This window comes from Marmota flaviventris, chromosome 17, assembly GCF_047511675.1.
Source record: "Marmota flaviventris isolate mMarFla1 chromosome 17, mMarFla1.hap1, whole genome shotgun sequence".
Taxonomy (NCBI): Eukaryota; Metazoa; Chordata; class Mammalia; order Rodentia; family Sciuridae; genus Marmota; species Marmota flaviventris.
In genome coordinates, this window is record NC_092514.1 from 51,893,919 (window position 1) to 51,920,105 (window position 26,187).

General features: G+C 37.3%; 1 protein-coding gene across 8 annotated transcripts in view; it reads right to left on the reverse strand.

Annotated features, from left to right (window-relative positions):
- The window catches only part of Luc7l3 (LUC7 like 3 pre-mRNA splicing factor), a 30,100-nt gene that overhangs the window by 3,327 nt on the left and 586 nt on the right, over window positions 1-26,187 (reverse strand). For 6 of the 8 annotated variants that reach the window (XM_027924709.2, XM_071603720.1, XM_071603719.1 and 3 more), the window contains exons 2-9: window positions 14,518-14,584; window positions 9,963-10,002; window positions 9,099-9,243; window positions 8,592-8,666; window positions 7,289-7,393; window positions 4,399-4,560; window positions 3,610-3,893; window positions 2,397-2,557 (exon numbers count right to left, since the gene is read on the reverse strand). In XM_027924709.2, the coding sequence (XP_027780510.1) occupies window positions 2,397-2,557; window positions 3,610-3,893; window positions 4,399-4,560; window positions 7,289-7,393; window positions 8,592-8,666; window positions 9,099-9,243; window positions 9,963-10,002; window positions 14,518-14,584 (1,039 nt within the window). Of the gene's footprint in view, window positions 1-2,396; window positions 2,558-3,609; window positions 3,894-4,398; window positions 4,561-7,288; window positions 7,394-8,591; window positions 8,667-9,098; window positions 9,244-9,962; window positions 10,003-12,552; window positions 12,630-14,517; window positions 14,585-26,187 lie in introns of those variants that run through there. The other 2 variants (XM_027924708.2, XM_071603721.1) reach the window with 2 other exon arrangements.

Genomic DNA, 26,187 nt, shown 5'->3' on the forward strand with positions numbered 1-26,187 from the left:
ATGTAAATATGGTAGATCTTAATAGTCCCAAGGACATCCACAAAGTGTGTGGATTTTAGGGCTATGAATTAAAAGGAAGCTCTTAACAAAGAGAGCACCCTAAACTAACTGACCATAAAATAGCTTTGTGTGAGAAATCACTTCTCATCTGAGGGGTTAAACTGCCTCCATTATAGCATGTGGACTAGCAAACTTACCTAAACTCATCTGTCATTATCAAATGCTTGCTACTGCTCAACCTGTCCCCTAAGTCCATACCTTTAGTCATTTATATATTTAGGAGTACCTAAACAGCTACATGACATCTTTGAAAGCCAAAGAACTCATCATTTCTAAAAGGGATATGAAAATTTATATCTATACTGGCATGCCCAGCTAATTCAAACAGCCTGACATACATACATATTCCACCTCCCCACCCTCAGTATCCAGTCTTTCATCCTTTCTCCAAGTGTCACTAGGAATATCCTTGATGTTCACAATCTAAACATCTTGGCTTATTTTGCTTATATAAGAATTTCACTAAATTCCATGCCATCATTACAACTGGGATTATAGATAGGCAATTTAGGATATCTTTTTGCTCCATCCAGAAATGATACAAACATGACTGCCTATTTTCATTTAGTCAGACCAGTGCCACTTACAGTTCAATTCTTATAAATGCTAGCTTTTTGTTCATACAAACTAACCCAATTTATTTTAAGTAGCACAAATGGAATAGAGCAACTCAAGTAACAGGTATACAGAATTAAAAAACTGCTAAAAGCAAGGGTTGTTGTGGTGATTAATTTGGTCTCTGACATCTACACGGGGCTCTTAACAGTGAACACCTCACCCCAAAATTACATTGAGTGTTTTTCAAAAAGGTTGGGTGAAATTTTCTCAAAACTAATAGAAATCAGTAACCCTTTACAGCAACTGCCTTTAAGGATAAAGGTAATTTCTGAACTTAACTGGCAAATATTAAAGCTCTTTATAGTATAAAGTTGAAAAACCCATCCTTGTTCTTACTTTTCAGTATTTATTCATTGTTACAGAAAAGGCTAACATATGTAAGATACATAGGGCACACTTATTAGTAACACAAAATTAGGAGTCCCCTCCCAAAAGCCCACTGTTCGTGTTGATACCTTTCTAACTCAATTTAGCAAAAAATTTAAGTCTGACAAAAGAAGACAGGTTCTACATGAGTACCACATAAAGATGAGCATAATAAACTAAAAAAAAAGAAAAAGAAAATATTTATGTTGGTAATCAAACATGGAAAAAAGACATTCAGAACAGGAGGAAACAGTTCAGCTGAGAAAATTATAAACAGGCCCTTTCACTCATTCCTAAAACCATGTAAAGCAAAAACAGCCCTGTCAATACAAAATAGAAGATGCTGAAAGAATGTGAAAATAAAATGCAGAAAGGAGCCCTTAATGATTAAGAGAATTATCTTTTTATAAAGGCTAAGTTAAAAGATGAGACTATTTTTTTTTTTGTTAGTGAGGATTAAACCCACTAATAACACTAAGCCACATCCCCAACCCATTTTATTTTTTATATTGAAAGAGTCACGCTAAGTTGTAAGGCTAGCCTTGAACTTTGATCCTTCTTCCTAGGCCTCCAGAGTCACAGGATTACTCATGCACTACCATGTCAGGCAAGAGATTATTTTTGTGAAAACACGCCGAAGTTAATTTGGGTGTTGGGGATCATGTGACACTCTGCCACTGAGCTACAACCCCAGCTTTTTTTTCTTAAGAAAAGGTCTCAAAAAGTTACCCAGTCTGCCTCAAACTTGGGATCCTCCTGCCTCAGCCTCCCAAGTAGCTGGGATTACACGCGTGTACCACTACGGCCATAACAAAATTTAAAAGCCCAATAATGGTGCTAATAGCATAGTGTTTCAGATATGGGGAAGTTAGAGAACATGGAAGGGAAAGAGCATGGTAATTCAATATAAAACATGATTAACACATAAGGTATTCGACTTCTGAGAACTTAGAAATTAATTACCAAATTAACTGAATTATGAATGTTATGAGAATCGATGTGACAATGTACATTTATGTTGCAAGACATTATGGAATACTATCTTGCAGTGAATTACCTAACAAATTCTACAGCCTAATAACTCTGAATAACCCTGTAAGTTTCTATATGAAAAATCTCAGGTTACCAACTGAAGGGTGTAGTTTTGATATGGTATAAGAAAATTCAGGTCAACTGTCACTCTCAAGTCTGAGCAGGAAAGGGGGGGAAGAACACCTGTCTTCTACTAAATAGTGTTCCTTAAATGAATAAATACACCTTGAAAATGAACTCTACCTGTTAGATTTAAAAAAAAAAAAAGATACTAAGTTGTGGTAAGCCACTCAATGAACTGAATTCTCATATAAACTAACCTTTCTCCTTGGATTTTCTGTCTTGTTCTCTGTCCCGACTTTTGCTCCTGTGCTTATATGACTTTCGATCTCGGCTTTTTGACCTTCTTCGATCTCGACTGCGAGACCTGTGTTTTCTTTCTGATCTGTCATGGCTTCTGCTTCTTCGTCGCTCTCTACTTCTTAATAATTTAAAACAGAAAAGAAAGCCAACTTCAACTAGTATTACAATAAAAAAGGGCCATGAAATACAAACTGTTGAATAATTAACAAGACAAAACAAAACTTTCCCTTAAAAAGCAAACAGAGCTTACTACTAAAACATTTTACTTTGGAAATCTTAATTAAAAATGACCAAAAAAATCGTTCTAAACTCAATTTATCACAGTTATAAATCAACACAGTAATCACTGCTCTTTTAAGACTTATTTCCAACTATAATTCTAATTAAAACAGCAAAGGTGATTTCATATTTTGTTTCTTCCTAGAATTAGTGAAAAGAGAAGGCATGTAAGAGACAAACCATCTGTATAGTAATTTTCTAAACAGATTTTTAACAAATCTACTAGACAGATGGGAAATAGTGAAGAAGTTGCGTGGTGCACACCGGTAATCCCAGTGGCTTGGGAAGTTGAGACAAGAGGATTGCCAGTTCAAAGCCAGCCTCAGCCAAAGCGAGGCACTTAAGCAACTCAGTGAGACCTGTCTTAAATAAAATAGAGCTGGGGATGTGGCTCAGTGGCTAAGAGCCCCTGAGTTCATTCCCCAGTACCAAAATAAATAAAGAAAGATGGGACCATTCACTGATTGAAAATTCATTTTCTATCACGGTACTTAAGAATACAGCCAGTCCTCAACTTACAATTTTTCAACTTAACGACAGTGCAAAAGTAATGTTAAGAGCAAAATCCAGTACTTCAAATTTAGAATTTTGTTATACCCCCGTAATATGTGATACAATATCTTGATGTATCTCTTTTGATACTGGACACTGGCTACAGCTCTTAATCAGTCACACAATCGTAAGGGTAAATAACTCTGATGTTCTACAGGTGTACAAAATGCATTTTCACTTACAATATTTTCAACTTACAACAGGCTTAACTGATAACTCAACTGTTAAGCTGAGGAGCATCCATATTTTCAAGTATCATCCTAATGACTAATATCAGTAATTACTACTGCTTATTATGGGGTCATTATGAGTGAGACCCTGCTGTACAGTTTTGTATACCTGCTTCGCCTTCTTTCCCTACTTCGTGATCTTTTATGGTCCCGAGACCTGCTGCATCTTCGGTCAGAAGTTCGGCTTGAATGTCTACTTCGTGAACGGCTTCTCTTTCTTCTTTCTCTATCTCGAGCTCTTTCTTTTTCTCTTTCTTCCTCTTCTCTACGTCTTTTCCTTTCCCTTTCTTCCCTTTCTCTCTCCCGTTCTTTTTCTCTTTCTTCTCTTTCCTGTTTCTCTTTTTTAAGACGCTCATCCCGATCAGGTTCTTCAGTTCTTTTTCTTAACTTTTCCTAGGAAAATCAAGTTGGATTTCCGATTTTTGTTCTGTGGGGCTCACAAATGTTATGCAAGCACTCTACCATTGAGCTGGGTCCCCAACCCCTCAGATTGCATTTTTACACAACTAAAATCTTAAAAACAGTAAAAATATAATACCTAATGCAAAGCAATCTGTAGGCCAAATTCAATGCCCTCAGGGGAAATGTATCTATTCCAATATGAGTATGTATGTACACAAGATATCTTTACTTTAACCAATTCTTCAGGTAATTCTCCCCAAATTTTTAATACTTTAGAGTGACAACAGTACATCAGTTTGATGAATACCAAAACTTCACAGGGATTATGTCTTTAAACAAATACAAACATCAATAAAATATTAATGAGTGGTTTATATCTCCACGAGACTATTTTTAGCTATGTTAAAATAGTTATTTTTAGTGACAGCTAGTTATAGCCAAAAGTTATAATTCAGTGTTAACTAAAGTTAAAAATATATGCTTACAAGAAACTTACTTTCAATTCTTCTACTGTAGCTTTAATTTTGGCATAGCCCATATGTTGTTTTCCCATCAAATGATCATCTACCCGGGACTGTGCATCTCCTACTATCAAAAAGGCTCCACATACTTCACAAACTTCCATTTGTTTTTCTTGGGCAGCAAAACTTTCAATCGTCTGAAATGATAAATACAGTTATTACAGTGAACATCTAAGTCGGGCACAGTGTTGCAGGCCCTGTAATCCCCACAACTCAGGAGGCTGAGGCAGGAGAAACCTATATTCAAGGTCAGCCTCACCAACTCATCGAGACCCAAAAAGAGGGGCTGTGGCTCCAAGGTGGCAGAGCACTTTGCTACCATGTGTGAGGCACTGGGTTCGATCCTTAGCACCACATACCAAAATAAAGGCATACTGCCTGTTTACAACTTAAAAAATAAAAAATAAAACAGTAACAACAACAAAAAACTGCAGACTGAGGGCCAGGCATAGTGGTGCATACCTGTAATCCCAGTAACTGGGAAGACAGAGGCAGGAGGATTGAAAGTTCAAAGCCAGCCTCAGCAATTTAGTGAGGCCCCAAGAAACTTAGCGCTTCCCTTGAATGTGTGAGGCACTGGGTTCCATCCTCAGCACCACATAAAAATAAATAAATAAAATAAAAGATATTGTGTCCATCTACAACTAAAAAAATATTTAAAGTGGGAGGTGGGGGGCTGGGAATGTGACTCAGTGGTTAAGTACTCTTGGGTTCAATCCCTGGTAACAAACACAACAAAAAAGAACCAAAAATAAAAAGAATAGCTGAGAAACCAATAAAAACTCTCAAAAAGAACTTACCATTTAAAACAGATTTCTAATATGTACGAATTTTCCATTTGAACAACAATTGGTCTACTTTTTAAGAGTGGCTGGTCACATGGCAAAAGCAATCAACTTGCCTATCATCTAAGAAAGGTGCTGAGATGACTGCTCAACTTTTAACTGTTTAATATCCACATCGCCTTGAGAAATTTAAACTATCTTTCAGGAAATTATCTATTTTAGTCTGAATTCACATTTCTTCTGTAGGTTCAATAGGCATCTGTGCATATTCAAAAAGCATTAAGAAGATGGGTGTCGTGGCACACACCTGTAATCCCAGATACACAGGAGGCTGAGGCTAGAGGATTACATGTTCAAAACTACACTGAAAAACTTAGTGAGATCCTGTCTTGAAATAAAAACGGGTGGTGGCAACATGCCTATAATCCCAGCGACTCAGGAGGTTGAAGGTGGAAAATCACACGTTTAAAGTGAGCCTGAGCAACTTAGTGAGACCCTGTCTTAAAATAAATAAATAAAAGGCTGAGTATGTGACTCAGTGGTAAAGTGCCCCTGGGTTCAATTTCCAGTACCAAAAAAAGTTAACAAAGTAGGAGGTATTTTAAGAGTCTGCTAATTTTTAATTAAGATAAACATGTACTGTGTAACATACTGCAACAAAAATGAAAATAAAACCCAGATGTAAATGCATATTTATGATTTAAGGCAGAAGTCAGCAAGCCGGCAGCCCAAGAACTACTATTGAAAATAATGTTTTATTGATAGAACATAACCATATCCAATTGTTTATACATTTCTATGGTGAGAAACACATGTATTTTTTTATTTTGTTTTCACCCATGGTTCCTGGCTCTTAACTCCTTCCCTGAGGCAGGCCATACAAATTAAATCCCTGCGGCGGGGCACACAAATTAAATATTCTCTTCACCAATGTAGGTCATAGAAACAAACCTTTTCCCATCTTTCTATTTTGGAGTTAGCCATAAAGAAATTCTCTGACCTACCTTATCTAACAGTAGGTCACAGGACCCCTAATTCAGAAGCGATTCTACCCAGTACCCAGGAAGAATGCTACACAGCCAGTACTGCTAGGATTCCCTACTTAGTTTATTGCATTACATCATATTTTTTAATCACATTTCTCTATGATTGTCCATGTTTCCATCATGCTCATGCAATGAAGTCTTCATAAACCTCCAAAAGAACAAGGTCTAGAGAGCTTCCAGATACTGAACACCTGGAAATTCCTGAAAGATGGTGCACACAAAGAGGGCATGGATGTTCTGTACTCCTTCTCCCATACCTCACCTATGCAATTCTTCATTTGCATCCTTTGTAATATCCTTTTTTCCCCCCATTTTATTTTTATTTCCTGTGGAGCTGGGGATGGAACCCAAGCAAATTAACTGAACCTGAGGTAAAGGTTTGTTGGAACGATGAATTTATGGCCAGTAAATCAGAAGCACAGGTTAAAGACAAAACAAAACCTAGAGCACGCGACTGGCAAATGGTGTGTCCATGTGGGAGCAGTCTTAGAGACTGAGTCCTTAATCTATGAGATCTAACACTATCTCCTGGATAGACAGTGTCAGAACTGAATTAAATTATAAGACTTCCAGTTGGTGCCTGCTGCTGCAGCAGAACTGATCACTTGCTGGTGGGATGAAAACCCCACACATCTAGGGATCTCAATAATAATCTGGGCTAGAGGTGTAGCTAAGTGACAGATCGTTTGCCTGACATCCTTGACTTAATCCCCAGTGCTAAACTATAAACAAACAAAAAATTATCTGAGCTGTCAGTATATTATAGAAGAAAATGAGTTTTGAGGTTTTTAATTTTCTTTTCTTTTTTTTTCCCTGTATTTTCAGGTTGTCTAAGGCTACTTTCACAATATGAAGCAGAGCTTAGAAGCTATGACATGTAAACCTATATTATATATTGAAGAAAATGTTTGATGACTCATTATTTAGGATATTAGGGAAAATATCTTCAAAGGTTCTCAATTAGGAACTAATCCCAAGAAATTTATAGAAATTTTAACAGGCTAGGTAATTTAAAAGAAAGTAGGTTTACTCACCGAGGTTGTAGATCTAAGCAATTCTCTCTCTTCTTTTAGCTGTTCAACTAATTTCATCATTCCCTGGGCTTCTTCTACCTTTCCTTCAGATCCTAATTCTTCAATCTAAAAAGGATAGGGATAAAAACCAAAATCAAAATCCTTTCTAATCAAACTAAATATATTTTTGTATTCCTCCCATGCTTCATTAGCATCTAGTAGTATTGTGGGGTTTTTAATTTTGTTTGTTTACTGAAATCTCTTTGGGTTTAATTTACCCTTTTGATTTTTTTAAAACAGCCTAATGACATTAAATAAAATAAAGTTACAGAATTTGATGTATGGACATAGGCACAAACCCATGAAAATCATCACCAGCATCTAGATAATGAATATATCCCACCACCCTGTAAGGTTTCTCCCTCTTTTTAGTGCTTCTTCCAACCTCAATCTCACTTCACTCATATGCCCAAGCAAACAATGATTTTGCTGTCACTAGGATTGTTTTGCATTTTCTAAACTTTACACAAATTGAATACAGTTTGTATTCCTTTAATGGCCTGGGTTCTTTCACTCTAATTACTTTAAGATTCATTATACTTTACATGTAGTTAACTCCTTTCTATTATCCAATATTCAATTTCTACTGTATGGTTATATCACAATTAATTATCCACTTACCTGTTGATGGACATTTGAATTATTGCTAGCTTAGGGTTTTTATTTTCTGTCCATTACGAACAAATCTCTTAAGATTACTGTTGCACAAGTCACTGTGTAGACCAAGTTTTCAATTATCTAGGGTAAATACTTCTTAGAAGAGGATAGCTCATGTTTTATTTTTTACTTTTTAAGAAACACATAAACTCTATTCCAAGGTGGCTATACATTTTACATTTACCATCAAGGTTTATTTTTCCATTTAGCCCAAATTCTCACTGACTCTTGGTATGGGCCTTATTTATTTGTTTGTTTGATACCAGAGATTGAACTCAGGGGCACTGGAGCACTGAGCCACATCCCCAGCCTTATTTTGTATTTTATTTAGAGACAGGGTCTCACTGAGTTGCTTAGCACCTCACTTTTGCTGAGGCTGGCTTTGAAGTCACAATTCTCCTGCCTAAGCCTCCTAAGATGCTGGGATTACAAGCCTGCACCACAGCGCCCAGCTGGGCCATTTAAAACAAAAGTAATCTCATTGTGGTTGTAATGTGTATTTTCCTAAAGGACTGATAATGTTGAATATCTTTTCATATGTGTCATTCTCACATTAGTTAAGTGTTTGACTTAAATATTAACTGACATTAATGAATATAATTCTCACCTGCTGTAGGAGCACATCAATTTTGTCTGTTAGAACCTGAATTTTTTCTTCATTTTTACCTGTTGGGCCAGCTGCCTGTTGAAAACAAAATGTGTCATCAACAAGTAAAAAGCAAACATTCAAACTCTCACATATCATTTTTATTTAATAATTGAAATGTTTAATCACAAGAATAGTAATTTAACTAACTTCAATTTGTCAGTAAATCACAATCTTTTCAGTTAGTGACACTTAGAAAAATGTTACGATTAGCAAAACAATGTTATAATAGTTAAGACTGAAAAAATGCCTTTCAAGTTTTATATCATTCTAAAAGTACAAAGTAGGGAATAGAAGACAAAATGTTAGGAGTCTCCAGAGAACAAAGAACCTTTATTCAGACTGTAATTTGGTTAGGGATGCAATTCAGTGGAAGAGCACTTGCCTAGGATGGCCCTGGGTTTGATGACTGGAACCACAGGAAGAAAAAAAAAGAAGAAATAGGCTGTAAATCCACTTTACACTTACCCCAGAGGACTGTTGGTTTTGAGATAATGCCAGTCGGGCATGGCCTCGTCTGATTCTACGTTCTACTTCTGCAAGTAAGCTCTGTAAGTATCGTAAAAAATCTCTCTCATAGCCAACTTTCATAAAACGAGAACTCTTCTCATACCTGGTAAAATGAAAATGAACACACCTTTATCCATTTCAATTCACATATTCTATATTAACTAGTCTCAAGGACTACAGCACTTAAGCTGAAACGTAAGTAATGTATATGAAGTAAATTTCTTGTTGTCTCTCATCCTGAAGAGAAGACAATATGCTGCAACAGGTTTGGTTAAGAATACGGGTTTAACAAAGGAATTTGACTCCCCAGCTCTACCACTATACCAGATGTATCAGAGACCCTGGACCTAGATTAGGTCTCATCTATAAAACTGGGACTTGCAGGGTATAGTGGCACATGCATATAACCCCAGTGACTTGGGAGGCTGAGGCAGGAGGACTGCAAGTTGAACTTAGAGAGACCATGGCAACTTAGAGAGACCATGTCTCAAAATTTCAAAAAAAAAAAAAAAAAAATTTAAAGCCTCAGGATATAGCTCAGTGGTAAAGCACCCCTAGGTTCATCCCCACTAGTACAAAACAAAACAAAAACTGGGGCTGTTCAAAAGTAACTGTGATATACAAAAGTTTGGCATAGAACACATACTCCTGGCAGCTAACAATACTATTATTAAAGTTATATAACTTTCTTACCACACACACCAAGCCAGTAAATGACTCTCTAGTAGTTAATTATTTTATAGCAATTCCAATTACTTCTATAATATTTGTCCCTTTAAATCAAATAATGACTAGGAGAAAAAGAACAAAAGTCCAACTTACTGTTTTCGTAGATTTTCATCATGAATTTTTTCACATGGACCTGGGAGAAAAAAAAGGAATAATAGGAATGTATAAATTATTTTGTAACAGTTAACAACCTTTCTTCTTACCAAAAGTTATTTTTTCCTTTTTTATTCATTCATTCATTCATTCAGAGAGAGAGAGAGAATTCTTTAATATTCATTTTCTAGTTTTCGGCGGACACAACATCTTTCTTTGTATGTGGTGCTGCTGTTTGTAGGTGCGCTACCGCTTGAGCCACATCCCCAACCCATTTTTTCCTTTTTTAAAAGAGAAAAAGAAGCTGGGCATTGTGAACCATACCTATACCTATAATCCAAGCTACTCAGAAAACTGAGGCAGGAAGACCAAAAGCTGGAAGACCACAATGGAACATTACTCAGCCATAAAGAAGAAATTGTGGGGCCTGGGTTGTGGCTTGCCTAGCATGTGTGAGGCACTGGGTTTGCTTCTCAGCACCACATATAAGCAAATAAATAAATAAGGGTCCATCAATAACTAATAAAAATATTTTTAAAAAGGAAGAAGAAATTATGGCATTTGTGAGTAAATGGACTATCATGCTAAGTGAAGTAAGTCAATCCCCCAAACCAAAAGCTGAATGTTCTCTGATATGCAGATACTAACACATAGTAAGAGTGGGGGGAATAGAAGTTCACTGGATTAGACAAAGGGGAATGAAGAGAAGGGACAGCGGATGGGGCTAGGAAAGACAGTTGAATAAATCAGACATAACTTTCCTACATTCATACATAAATACATGGCCAGATTAACTTCATATCATGTACATCCATACTCCATGTTTGTATAATATGTCAAAATACACTCTACTGTCATGTATATCTAAAAAGAACAATTAAAAAAAAAATGTTGGGAGATCAGCCTGGGCAACTAAGTTAAATATTATCACAAAATAAAAGAGCTGAGAATGTAGCTCAGTGGTGGAGCACTTGATTATTAACATGTGTGAAGCTCTGTGTTTAAATCCTGGTACTGTAGTAAAAAATATATATATTAAAAAATAAAATAACCAATAAATCCATTTAATCACTTAGTAGTCTGTAGGCACCCTAACAAACCATGAAGCATTATGCCCAACAGCACATGCAAATTAGTCTTCATTCTTCAAGAAGAACATAATGAAAAGCAACTATATGGGAAGAAAAGACAGGAAGGATGGAAGGGAAAGGAAATTGTTCCTTATTACCACCAAAGGAAACTTAGATGTGGTAGCACTGATCTGAACCACCACTGACATTTATGATTTTCACGTTACCTGCAAATAGCACCAAACAAGCACTCTAGTCTCCAAAAACCAACCAATTTCAACATTTAAAGTTATTTCTTCTGGAATTTACCTCCATATTTCTAAATGTTATTTTTATTTTGCTTTTTCTTGGTGTACTGATCTTAAACACCAAAATTTTAGGATAAAAAAGATTTGATGTTTATATTTTGACCAAATATTCCCTTCTGAGCTAAATAAAAGGAACATCATGATGAACTCTCTGATGTATTTCTCTTGGAATTTTTTTTCATTTGTTTTCTACATGCCAATTTCTAGATCCTTCTCAAACATGTGAACTCAGCTATAGAAACTAGATAGTTTACTAACACTAATTTCCCTTTAGGGCTCAAAATACACCAGATAAACAGCTGGGCTTTATTGCATGAGCCTTCTGTCTTGCTTCAATCTGGGATGCTTATTTTCTAAGCTTACTACTGAGCTGTCACCCTGAGGAATTCCCTTTCTGCTCTCGGAAAAGTCAAAAAGAGATTTATGTTAAAACCTTGGATGTCTAGTCAGGCACAAAGGCACATTTATAATCCTAGCAACTGGGGATCACAAGTTCAAGACCAGCCTCAGCAACTTAACCCCATCTCAAAAAGGTCTAGGGATATAGCTTGGTGGTAAAGTCCCTCTGGGTTCAATTCCCAATACCCCCCCCCCAAAACTTGAATGTCTAAATATGTCTCTCACCTTCCTACTTTGATGTTCAGCTACATTGCAAACCTTAATAAAAATGTATATTCACTCAGAACACTGAGGGTGTGGTGTTTCTGTTACAGTGTTCAAGATTCCTGTGTTGCTACTGACAAGTCTTAGGCCATTCTGATTCATAATTCTATGACCTACACACACATCCATCCTTGATGTTCTAAAATATGATATACCTCAACCGAAATCTTTTCATTCATTGCGCAGTCAGCTTGAATAACTATGCAATCTAAAGACTGATAACAATATGTACTGCAAATTTTTTTTCTTACATATTTGATAATTTCCTCCCATGTCTGTATTCTCTGTATGGAACTACTAATCTGGTATTAGTGTTACTGGACCAATCTAATTTATCTTAAAAACGTTAATCTTTTACTGTTCTATTGCCCAACATTTCAGCCGATTTTCTTAATTTTATTTTCAAATCTTTCTAGTGATTTTTACTTCAGATTTCCTCAGTTCTAATTTCTAACAGCTCTAATTTTTCAAAGGTTCCTGTGTATACTATTCTGTTCTTTCTGATAAGTGTGTGATACTAAAGATTTTGCTGAGCATGATGGCACACACCTGTGATCCCAACTAATCAGGAGGCTGAAGCAGGAGAATCCCAAGTTCAAAACCAGCCTGAGCAACATAACAAGACCCTGTCTCAAAAAAAAAAAAAAAAAAAAAGTGTTGGGAGATATAGCTCAGTGGTAGAGCACTGCTTGCCTAATATGCAATGAGACCCTGGGTTCAATTCCTCATTATATATCAATCATTCAATCTTTTGAAACAGTATTTTTCTAATTTCAAACAGTTTCCCCATTTCCTAATTCCACTAAGACTCCCACCCTGCTATTGGTTTTGTCCGTCTGTCATGTTGAAGACTTTCTTCAAGTACCTGGCTGGTGTTCCTTGGCAACAACTGATTTTTAAAAAGTTTTTCCAAAATCTGCCTAGAAGCTGGTAATGGATAGGCAGTTTGTCACTAAGGGCTTTTTACCAAAGGAAAATCAGGTACTGAGATTTTCTTTTAGGAGATTCCCCCAAGGGTCAGTATTCAAAGACATCACATCTCTGAAACTGTACTTTCTCTGGAGAAGAATTCTCTTCTGCCCAGTAAAAACAACAACAAAAAGCACCTAGCTTTATTCTTCTGCAAAGAGGGAAGAATAAGACCCTACTATTAAGAATACAGACTCAGGAGGCTAAGGTAGGAAAATCACAAGTTTGAGGCCAGCCTCAGCAACTTAATGAGACTCTGTCTCTAAATGAAAAATAAAAAGGGCTGGGGATATGGCTCAATGGTTTAATCGCCAGTACAAAAAACAAAATAAAATAAAATGGCTCGAGATGTGGTTCAGAGATAAGCACCTCAAGTTCAAACCTCAGTACTAAAAAAGAATACAGTCTCATTTAATCTATTGTAGTCTCATTTATCACTCATCATTGTCCTGTTCTATCTAGAATTTCAAGATCTAGATTCTTCCAGCCCCAATATGTTCCTAACACACAAAACCAAAGATGTTGATTAATTAACTTTTAAGGATCTAGAATATTAATTATGTACCATACTTGAAATAATTGACTTTTGTCAACTAACAAAAATTTTTGCATTTTGTAGTTCAGATGAACTAATCTCTCTAGTCCAATGCAGAATGTAACCCTTTATCCTCCTGGGGCACTGGAGTGAGAAAGGTAAAGTCAACAGATGCACATGACCACCTAAACTAATGGCTCTCCACCAAGAGCAATTTGTCCCCTCAGGAAACATTTGGCAATGTCTAAAGACAATTCTGGCTGTCACAGCTGGAGAGTGCTACTGACATATAAAGGGTATAGGACAGGTATGTTGCTAAATATCGTACAATGCATGGGACAGCTCCCAAAAACTGGCTTAAAAATTTTATAGTGTCACAGTTGAAAAACCCTTAACTTACACTTATCGCTCAATTTTAGCCTCATGACTCAGCCCTCCCTTCTGTGGTAACCATACCCTGAACCTGCCTAGGGGTAGGCTGTACTCACGCACTTCCACTTAGTACTCTCTTCTATAGGCTTTTAGGGATAGAAGTTTCTCTGCTCTGTTAATATTTGCTATCTTCTATAAATGTCCTGAAATCTCTAATGTTATCTCTTTTCACTGTCATTGTTTTTTTAATTTTCATTTTAGTAGAATTTTAGAAGGGAACAGAAATAGACATTATGTTTAAGTAAGCCATCTCCCTGCCACACCCTGTAGTGGGGATGTGGCACTCTACAATGGAGACACACACCCAGCCCATTTTTTAAATTTTGAGACAGGGTCTCACTAATTGTCTGGGTTAGCCTCAAAATTGATGTCCTCCTGCCTTGGCCTCCTCGGTAGCTAGGATTTAAAGGCTTGTGCCACTCTATCCAGCTAAGTCATATACAATCACATAGGCGTTTATGAACATATTCAAAAATTTAGCCAAGTAAGAAATTACTTATCAGTAATTTTCAAGAATTACAAAGAAAGTATTTATAAAATCATACATTTGATAAAAGTTACACTGAAAATTAACTTACCAAGATCAGAACGGGTATTTGTGAATAACTCCGCAGGACAAAAACCACAGAGATAGTATTTACAAACCTAATGGGGAAAAAAACCAAAGGCACTTAACTATTTAAAATTGCTTAGTTTTAAAATTATATTACAGATGGGTACCAAACAATATTTTCTCATTTCGTCATGTGTCATTCATCTTTTAAGACTAATTTAATTTGTTAAACTATTAGTTTAAATAGTTATTTTCATACTTCTAAATTTCAATGAAAGAAAAAATGTTCAGGAATGACAGAATTATCAGTATTTTCCACTTTGAATCATTGACTCCGGGGCCCCCAAAAACAAGTAAACGAAAGACAAGCTAGAATAAAGAAAAAAAAATTTTAATAAAAAACCTTACTGTTTTTAATCATTCTAACTTTTTGGTAATTGTACATACTTATTGGGTAGTACAGTGTGACATTTCAATACACATATAACATGTAATAATCTCACTCTACCTTTCTTTTTTATATGGGAGATGGAACCCAGGATGCTTTAAGTGACATCCCCAAACTTCTTTTAAATTTTAAGACAGGATCTTTCTAAATTGCTGAGGGTGGGCATTAGAGCAGATTATGCTAAGTGAAGTTAGCCAATCCCTAAAAAACAAATGTCTTCTTTGATATAAAGGGGGTGACTCAAAATGTGATAGGGAGGAAGAGCATGAGAAGATGATTACCACTAAATAGGGAAGAGGGGTGGGAGGGAAAAGGAGGGAATTGCAGGGAAGATGGAAGGAGACCCTCATCGTTATACAGAATACATGTATAATGTTGTGAGGAGAAAAAGAAAAAAAGCAGTGTGTCACATTAGATTGGGTAGAGAGAAGTGATGGGAGGGGAGTGGAGGGGAGGGGAAGGGGGGATAGGAAGGGCAGCAGAATAAAATAGACATCATTATTGCTGTATGTATATACGTGACTGTATGACCAATGTGATTCTGCAACCTGTACAATCAGAAAAATGAGAAATGATACCCCATTTGATTCAAATGTATGAAATGTCAAGATCATTGTACTGTCATGTGTAAATAATAAAAAATAAAAATAAAATAAAATTGCTGAGGGTGGTCTGGAACTTGCAATCCTCTTGCCTCAGCCTCCCAACTCACTGAAATTACAGGTATACACCTTCATGCCTGGCTACCTAAATCAGATTAGGATTTGGGAATTATGTCTAAATGAGAGAGAACTCTCATTTAAAGCAATCTGGGGGCTAGGGTTGTGGCTCAGTGGTAGCGCTTGCATAGATAGCACTTATAAGGCACTGGGTTTGATTCTCAGCACCCTATATAAATGAATAAAAAATAAAGGTCTATCAACAATTTTAAAAATTTTTTTAAAAAAAGCAATTTGGCTCCATCTTTTTGCTTAGAAGATCCTCTAATTTTCTATAAAATATATTAGAGGCCAGGCATGGTGGCACACATCTATAATCCCAGTGACTTTCGACGTTGAGGCAGGAGGATCACCAAGTAGGGCAGCCTCAGCAACTTAGTAAGGCCCTAAGCAATTAGTGAGACCCTGTCTCAAAATAATAAAAAAAGGCTGGGGATGTGGCTCAGTGGTAAAGCACACCTGGGTTTAATCCCTAGTAACAACAATAACAACAACAACAAAAATGTATTAGACATTTTCACACATGTCAACACCCACTAAATTACTCTTGGTGGGTTCTTATATTATGGGGAAAACTATTAACATGAAACCAACTTTAAATTCTCTCATTGGTATTTCTAACTTTCAGATGTATCACCGAACAGCTCTATTCCATATTTAATTTTGTAACATTGCACACAAACCACTTAATCAAAATTCCAGAATATCACCTTTCCTTCACATAAAACGTGTTACTAGGTGGGTTATCAATGAACTATGACATGTGAAAGAAAAGGTGGTGTTAAATTTAAGCTTGAAGGGCTGGGAATTGAGCTCAGGAGCAGAATGCTTGCCTAGCATGCATAAAGCCCTGAGTTTAGTCCTTGGCTGGAGGGAAGAGGAGGGGTGTTCGAGGAAAAAAATTAAACTTGATTGCTTAACTGAGAGTGGGACATAGTTCAGCGATAGATTCAGTGATGAGGCACTAGTCTAGCATGCATAAGGCCCTGGGTTTAATTCCTTCCTGGCACCACAAAAACAAACTTGAATGAGTTATTTGTGAACACTGAGGACTGAGTGCTAAATCTGAAATAGATTTTTTTTTAACATTCATTCACAGCAGTGTGGTTTCATAATCTATGTTCAGAAGAATTAAATCCACAAACACATCAAAAGATTGATATATCATGTTTAAACAATGGAAATACTTTTATACCAATATTATACTGTTATTGTGTGTGGGGTGGGGGGTGTATGTATGTATGTGTTTCTAAGGACTGAACCCATTGCCTCACTCATGTTAGGCAAGCACCTCGGGCCCGAGCCTCACTTCTTAATATCTGTGTATACCTATTAATACCAGGGGTGGTAGCAACATGCAATCCCAGGCCTCAGGCAGGAAAATCTCAAATTCAAGACCAGCCTGGGGCAAGATGGTGAAGTAGCACATTTCCTGGGTTCAATCTCCAATCCTAAAAAACCAAACACACACACACACACCAAAAAAAAAAAAAAAATATATAGGTGGAGTACCTACCTCACAGGTGCAAGGCCCCTTGGGTTCAAACCCCAGTATTATAATAAATGAATAGACAACTAAGTAGAAAAATTTTTTTAAATTAAATAGTATATGTTTGTTACACTAAGATGAAGGGGAATATTCGCGTGCTTTACTGGTTAATTTTCAAAGTGTCTTTAATTGCTATGTAGACCAAATAAGACAGGACTGTCAGCCAACCAGTAACTACCTAGTTGAATCCAATTATTCCATTTGGAAGTAAGAAGCAGAGATCAACCACAGGACCTGCCCTGAAGGCAACAGCTACTTAGAAATCCTGACTAGACTCAGTTGTCCCAGTCCGGTTCCATATGCTCTTTCCATTCTTCAACTCACCTTAAGATACTGCTTTACCATTTAATGGTACATCAATATTATTCATTACTCTATCCAATAAAACCTCCCCAGGAATTGGAGATATTTTAACTAAAAATATTTTATAATTAATACTCCTGCAAGCTCTTTAAATACAAACTAATTCGCTTAGTTTTTTATCCAGCAAGTCTTTATTAATGTCTATCATGGACCCAGCAACCTGATAACCGAAGGTAGGAGGCATAAGGGCAGACCATAGATGGGACACACATAACACAAATTTTTTTGGTACCAGGGATTGAACCCAGGGACACTTAACCACTGAGCCATTATCTACAGCCCTTTTTTCTTATATTAGTCTCACTAACTTGCTTAGAGCCTCTCTAAGGCTAAGGTCTTGAACTTGCTGCAATCCTCTGGTCTCAGCCTACAAAATTACAGGCGTGTACAATACCAGATGCCTGGATCTTAACACAAATTTTGATTGATCCTCTTCATAAATGTAAAGCAACACCAGTGACCTGAAAAGTTCAATCTCATCAACACAGTTTTAACTAACAGTTAAGAGAAGGCAGAAATACAACCAATCTTGGAAACTGACTAGAAAATTTTAATGGCAACATTTTGTCATTTAAACAAAGTAAAAGTGTTTTTTAAAAAATTAAAACAGTATCTGAAAAGGTTGCAGAAGCGTACAACCTGTAATCTCAGGTTCTTGGGAACATGAAGTAGAAAGATTGCAAATTAAAGGCCAGCTTCAGCACCTTAAGTGCCTTTGTTAGACCCTGTCTCTAAATAAAATATACAACGGTCTGGAGATGCAGCTCAGTGATACAGCACTTCTGAGTTCAATCTCTAGTAATGCAAAATAAAAGAGTATTTGGCATTACAAAGATAAGAAAATGATAGTCCAGTCAGGTATGGAAGCAGAGCTGTCCCAGCAACTAAGAAGGCTGAGGCAAGAAGACTGCCAGTCTTGGCAACTTAGTGAGGCCCTAGGAAACTTGGAGAGACCCTGTCCAAAATAAAAATTGAAAAAAGAGTCCAGGGCTGGGGTTGTAGCTCAGTGGTAGAGCACTTGCCTAGCATGTATGAGACCCTGGGTTCAATCCTCAGCACCACATAAAGATAAATAAAGGTATTGTGTTCATCTACAACTAAAATAAAAAGAGTTTCAAATAATATCAGAGAGATGTGGGACAGCATCCACCAAAATATAAAATGTGCATTTCTAACTTAGGCATTATCTTTCTAGAAACTTATCCTACAGTAGCTCACATACATGCATACATAGTAAAACAGTAGAATGTTCACTGCAGCTTGATTGGTAATGCCAAAATATTAGATATTATCTACCCAACAGGAAACAAGTAGTTCAAGTTAGATTCCTATGTGCCAACAACACTGTCCAAATTATTAGGGAAAGTCTGGAAGTATACATAATAATTTTTAAGCTATTATGGGTGAAAAATTGGCAACGGGGAGACGATAAGAATATACTTCACTGTTTCCTTTTTTTTTTTTTTGGGGGGGGGGGGTTGTAATGGGTATCAAACCCAAGGGCACTCTAGCATTGAGCTACATCCCCACATCCCCAGCCCTTTTATTTTTTGATTTTGAGACAGGGTCTGGCTAAGTTGCCCAGACTGGCCTCTAATTTGCAATCCTCCTAAGCCAACCTCTGTAGCAGCTAGGATTATTAGGAATGTGTCACTGTGCTGGGCACTATTTACTATCTTCTTTGTTATGTTTGAATACAGTAAGCACATATATTTTTGTAAAAATTCAGAAGGAAAACATAAAAATAGTTAAGTAAGCTGGGTACAGCACACACTTAGCAACTCAGGAGGCTGAGGCAAAAGAATCCCAAGTTCCAGACCAGTCTAGGCAGCTTAGCAGACCCAGTCTCCAAAAAATAATAAGAGCTAGGGGTGTAGCTTAGTGTAGAACGCCCCTTGGTTCATTTATAATACCAAAAAAGAAAAAAAAAAAAAAGGTGAAAACAATTCCCTAATACATTATATATTTTAGGACAGTTACAAAGTATTATTGTAATACCTCAACTGTTATATGTTTAATTTAAAATAAACGGAAATTTTACTGGTAAAATAAAAATGAACACCTTTTACCTGTAGCCTTTCATTTACCATTAATGAATGATTTAATTCTGACAACAACTCTTTAGAAGCAGGTATTTTCTTTATAGCTAAAGGAGTTGAAATCCCCCCCCCCCAAAGAAGCACCAGCTGGGGGCAGTGGCTGGGGAGGTTGAGACAGGAGAATCGCGAGTTCAAAACCAGCCTCAGCATTGGTGAGGCACTTAGCTTTCAGTGAGACCCTGTCTCTAAATACAAAATACAGCTGGGATGTGGCTCAGTGGGTAAGTGCCCCTGAGTTTAATCCCCAGTTACCTGCCCCCCTTCAAAAAGAAACACCAAAGAGAAGGTTTTAATAAATGAATCTGTGACAAGTCCCCAATGGCATGTAGTTTTGTTTCTGCTATACCATGATCATGATATTTTCAGGGTTTTTTTACATATTACTTTGTAGTCATGGTTCACTCTCTCCTTACTGCCTGAGAAATTTCAGTTAAAATTTCAATTTTCCACAGCAGCTAGACAGTAAACATCTCTTGTTGCTTAGAAGCACTGCTTCCCAAAGTAAAAGTTCAAACTTTATCAAGGCTTATATAAAAAATCATCGAAAACCAGATTTGTGCTGTGAATAGCAGCGAAAGCCTGTAATACTAGCAACTCAGGAGGCTGAGACAGCAGGATCACAAGTTGAAGATTAGCCTCAGCAACTTAGTGGGGCCCTAAGCAAGTTAGTGAGACCCTGTCTCAAAATAAACAAAAGGGGCAGGATAGGGTCAATGGTTAAGCAATTCTGGGGTTCAATCCCTGGTACAAAAACAAAACAAAGGCTGGGGATATAGAGTGCCTGCCTTGCATGCACAAGGCCCTCCCTGAGTTCAATCCCCAGCACCAAAAAAAAAAAAAACCTAAACTAAAACCCACCATTCATAGATTCCTGTCTGAATCCATACTTCCCCAGCCAACAAAAATAGAGGCTCCAGTTATCTACATTATCCATAATTACCCAAATTCACTGACCTTCATGCTCATCCCTTTCTTGAGGCTATTAATTAACATCTGCCTTCTTTCTCACTCGATCAGGCTAATTCCCACTAATCCTTCTGGTCCTGGTGTACAAGATTCACTAAATGTAGAGAGGCCCCTGAGTATTCACCAGAGTCTGTGTTTCATGGCCCTTTCCTGTGGGCTTTCTTTTCCCTATTGTAGTACTTACTACTATTATTATTTTGCCATGTAGGGAATCAAAACCAGGCCCTCACTAAAATGCTCTACCGATTAGCTACACTCCCAGCCACACACTGGGATACTGATATGAATGCATATTTACTCCTTCATATCCATGGCCACACTAATGGCTTTCTAGGGTGAAGTGCTGTATTTATACTAGTCTATTATCTACCCTAAGAGTAATACATTTTTTTGTTGGATGAACAAATATAGAAATTTCCACAATTCAAGCTGCCTTCAGTATTTGCGTGGAAATCAAGACTAGTGATGAACTACATAGAAAAAAAACACATTTTTCCTAAAGCCACAAAACAAATACTATGGAAATATTTTAATACTTTCCTTTCAATACTAGTATTGTGGTTTTTTCTCACACACACACTTTTTTTTGGTACCAGGAATTGAACTCAGAGGCACTCAACCACTGAGCCACATCCCTTGCCTTTTATTTTTATTTTTTAGAGACAGGGTCTCACTGAGTTGCTTAGTGCCTTGCCATTGCTGAGGCTGGCTTTAAACTTTTGATTGTCCTGCCTCCCAAGCATGCGCCACCATACCAGGCCAAAGATCTTAATATTTTTTAAAAGTAATTATGTTTTAGAAATAGACATAGATTGAAGTGACAGAATTGCTTCAAAATAATGGAAGGCATCAAATATATAGAAGAAATAATTTAGCCATGTGTTGATATTGTTAAACTGGTTCAAAGTACATGGAGAATTCATTATAATATTCTCTCTGATTCTCCATTTCTTAGGGGTGAAAAGTAATCAACAGTTATGTAACACATAAACTACTAGCAAGCTCGGAGAAATACCTACCATGTACTATAGAATAAGGTATTACCTACATTTCTAACAGAACATTCTGATGATTCTCTGAATCAAAATTATCTAGTAAAATGCTTATAGTAGATGTCATACACTGTAATTACTTATTTTGTACTTCCAAGTATCCCTCCCAAATTCTGAACTCTTTTTTAAGATGAACTAGGAAAAAAAGGTTCACAAGTGAAAATGAGAAGTTTTCTAAGCTTTTCAGTGTTAACAGTATCTGATAACATTTCAAGATTTTTGGGGGTGGCAAGTAACTGGGGGTTGAACCCAGGGAAGCTCTACCACCTCTATCATTGAGCTACATCCTCTGCCCTTTTAATTTCTTTCTTTTTTTTTTTTTTAAGTGATGCTGGGGATTGAACCCAAGGCCTTGTGCATGTGAGGCAAACAGTTTGCCAACTGAGCTATATCCCCAGTCCCCTTAATTTCATTTATAATTTTAAGTCAGCATCTTACTAAATAAATTGCCCAGGCTGGCCAGAACTTGCGATCTTTCTGCTTCGGCCTCCTGAGTAGCCAGGATTCCGGCACACACTACTACACCCAGTCAGAGATCTTAGGAAAAAAAAGTTTTTAGTTCAATTACCTTCATAAATTACTAAACCTTCACTGAAGAGAGATTATGCTTGAAATTGATAAGTGACAAAATCTCATTTCAGGTATGATTAGAATCAGAGATAAGTCAGTAGTTAAGTAATTTCACTTTTAGGTTAAGATTTAGAATGTAAAAACCTCAATCCCTATAAAATCCCTGTTAATATATTACATACAAACTACTAAAAGCTACCAACAACACTGTCCCTTTCCCCTGTTCTGGGGACTGAACCCAGGGCACTGTACCAGTGAGCTAGATCCCCATGCCTTTTTTTTTCTTTTGAGACAGTCTCACTAAATTGCCCAAGTTAATTTCAAACTTTCTATCCTCCTGCCTTAGCCTCCTAGTCATCAGGATTACAGGTGTGCACCAATGCACCTTGTTTCCACACCAGACTTTAAATGCTTTCTCTGACAAATACTGAAATTCTTTCCACGTGGAACCTAACTGGAAGTTGCTCATCCTAGACAGTCAAAATCATATGCTTTCTTCATTACTGTGGTCATTTGGGAATACCAACCATAGCAGACACAAACTGTTTAATGCAAAAATACCAATAAGAAGTTGGGCACAGTGATGCACACTTGTAATTCCAGTGAGGGATCCCAGCTGAGGCAGGAAAATGGCAAGTTGGAGACCATCCTCGGCAACTCAGAAAGACCCTGTCCCCATCTCAAAATAACAAGTAAAATGCTGGGTGCGATGATGCACAGGGCCTCAGGAGGCTGAGGCATGAAGATCACAAGTTCAAAGCCAGCCTCAGAAACTCAGCAAGGCTTTGAACAACTTAGGGAGTACCTACCTCAAAATAAAAAATAAAAAGGGCTGGGGATGTTATCTCAGAGTTTGGGTCCCTGTGTTCATCCCAAGTACCAAATAAATAAAATAGAATAAAATCTAATTGTACACATCTTCCCCTCAGTCCTACACAATCAGACTTTCTGGGAGCTGAGGGACAGAAATCTGCATTTAAAATGAATTACACAGGCCAGTCAAATACAACAGTCTATGAACTAGATTATATATTAATTTTGTTGTACTGGGGATCGAACCCAGTGGTGCTCTACCAGTGAGTTATATCCTCAGTTACCCCCGCTCCTATTTTTTGGAGACAGGGTCTCAGTCACTGAGGCAGGCCTGGAACTTGAAATTCTCCTGCCTGCTTCAACCTCCGGAGCTGTCAGGGTTCTGAGGACTACTAGTTTTTTGTTTTTGTTTTTTTTTCTTTGTGCAGTGCTGAGGATGGAACCCAGTGCCCTGGGAATGCTAGGCAATCTCTCTACTGCTGACACACATCCCTGGCCCTTATAGGGATTACTTTTAAAAGTAAAGTTTCCGTGTTGACTGTTAAGCGTCTATAGATATCACAGCAAATGAACTTTTAATATACTGTTGCTTCTTTCTTTTGGCATTTATTTAACCCTAGGATCCCACCCAACTGAAGTATCTTTTCCCATCTAGTGCAAATGTGGCAAAGAAAATTTTTCAGATAGAATAGGAATGCAAAAATATTCTAAAACATGAAGCTACAGTGATGGTGAATCCTGTGATGGTGAATCCTTTATGGCACATGGTGAGTTTGTCCATGGGTCCAAAACTAACATTAACAGCCAGCAGCATAAGAATATGTAAATGACCCTGAAGTGAAATTAAGCACTTCCCTTGGTTGATTATACACTACAATAATTCCACTATTTAGAAAAGGCCATGTGCTTTTGTGCTTGGTTGTCACCACCATCCTTTTCCCTACAGACATGAATCTGAAATGCAAGTGACTGACTTGAATTCTTAAATCTAGAATAAATTGCAACCTGTCATTAAAGGCATGAAGTTAAAATCAATGAAAGACACTAAAACTGAGAAGCAAATTATTGCTGAGATGACATAAAACCTAAATCGCAGTTCTTAAGTTTCACCATTGCAAAGTCGTAAACTACCACTTGAAAATTTCTTCAAAACGTGCATTCAAAACTGAGAATAGAAAGATAATGTTGGTCTAGTTCATGAGTAATGTAATCAAAAACACCTTTTTCTCTTTAAATATGTAAATGCCCTTTTTATATCCCAGCTGAATCATTAATATTCTTTTTTTCTACCCTTTATAAAGTTTAGACTGAGAAGCTGAGTTAGGGCTGGGGATGTGGTAGAGGGCCTGCCTTGAAGGCAGGAGGCCCTGGGTTCAATACTTGGCACAGCAAATAAAAAGGTTCAGTTGGGTGATTAAAAAAATTTTTGAGCAAGGTGCAGCGCCCACACCTGTAATCCCAATGACTTGGGAGGTTGTAGGCAGGGTTGCTAAATTCAAGACCAGTCTAGGTAACTTAGCAAGCCCTAAGCAACTTAGCAATACCCTGTCTCAATATAAAAAAGGCTGGGGATTGGCTCAGTGGTTAAGTGCCCCTCAGTACCAAATCAATCCCAGGTACCAAAAATGTAAAAATAAAGAAAGAAAAATTTAAGGGGCTGGGGATGCAGCTCCATAGTAGAGTTCTTGCCTCCCATACTCAAGGTCCTGAATTCATTGGGGGAGGGGGTCAGGTAGTTATTGATTTATTTTTAAGTGAAAGTTACTTCACTGTGACAAAAGGAGTAAATAGACTCAAATAACAAAAAGTTACTCTTATACACCTATGGGACAAGAGGGGAGGAGACCATATGTTTAAAAAAAAAAAATCTGCAGGATTCAGTCCCATAGAAATCAATGACAAATGCAGGAATCCCAAATATCTTCCAGGATGAGTTCTATTAAGAACAATTTCAGACAAATTCACCTTTTTAAAAAGGTATAAGGACTCATCCAACACCAACTTGTTTTCTTGCACCGCAAAAGGGAAATTTTATTTTAAAAAAGCAAGCGGCTGGGGCTGTAGCTCAGTGGCAGAGTGCTTGCCTAGCATGTGAGGCACCGGGTTCAATCTTTAGCACCACATAAAAAATAAATAAAATAAAGTCGTGCTGTCCATCTACAACTACAAAAAATAAATAAATATTTTTTTTAAAGTAAGAAACTAATTTTCTTTAAAAGTCTGTTAGAGAGAGGGGCAGGAGGGTGGATCATGAACTGAAATTGATTTCCATGCATGCATGTATGAGTTTGCAGGGATGAACCGAACTACTATGGGTAACTATAAAATTCTAATTGAAAAAATAATAATAATAAAAACAATAAAAAGTCCATTTGTTTAACTGTTTCCTTATATTTTGACAGCAACTGCGGGGGCGGGGGGGGGGGAGGGGAACCACTGAGTCAAATGCCCAAACCTTTTAATTTTTGAGACAGAATCTCGCTAAACTGCTGAGGCTGATCTCGAACTCGCGATCCTCCTGCCTCAGTCTCCCCAGCCTCTGGGATTACGGGCGTGCGCCACCGCGCCGGGCTAGATAACAAACTGCTTTAAAGTTACTAGGGTTGGTTATCATCGCGAAGTAAAATTAAGTTCTACCTGTATTCTTCACATATCTAAAATAAAAGTTACACTGCATGTTCAAAACTAGATCAAAGCACATGACAGTACTTGCAGGGAGCCAATTTCATAGAATTGTGGAAAGTGGAAACGACGACAAAGATCATATTGACAAGAGACCCTGGATAAGACTCAAGAAGCCTCACCCGTGAACCTGGGGTTATCCCGTCTACCCTCACTCACAGGGATAAGAGGATCGAATGAGTGGTAGGATAAAAAAGCCCTGACAACCGCGTATCGGAGAGATTTCACAGGAACTGCTACCCAACAATGTTTGTAAATCATCACGGCAAACCCTACACCAAGTTATTACCGCCTTTGAATTTCTACTTTCCCAAAGAAGCTTCGAAATTGAACCATTCATAAACAAGACACTGCCAGGATTTTTTCTTTTTTTTTTTGCTACTATTCTTGGTCTGAAATCTCAGCCAAATACGACGCTGAACACACATAACGGA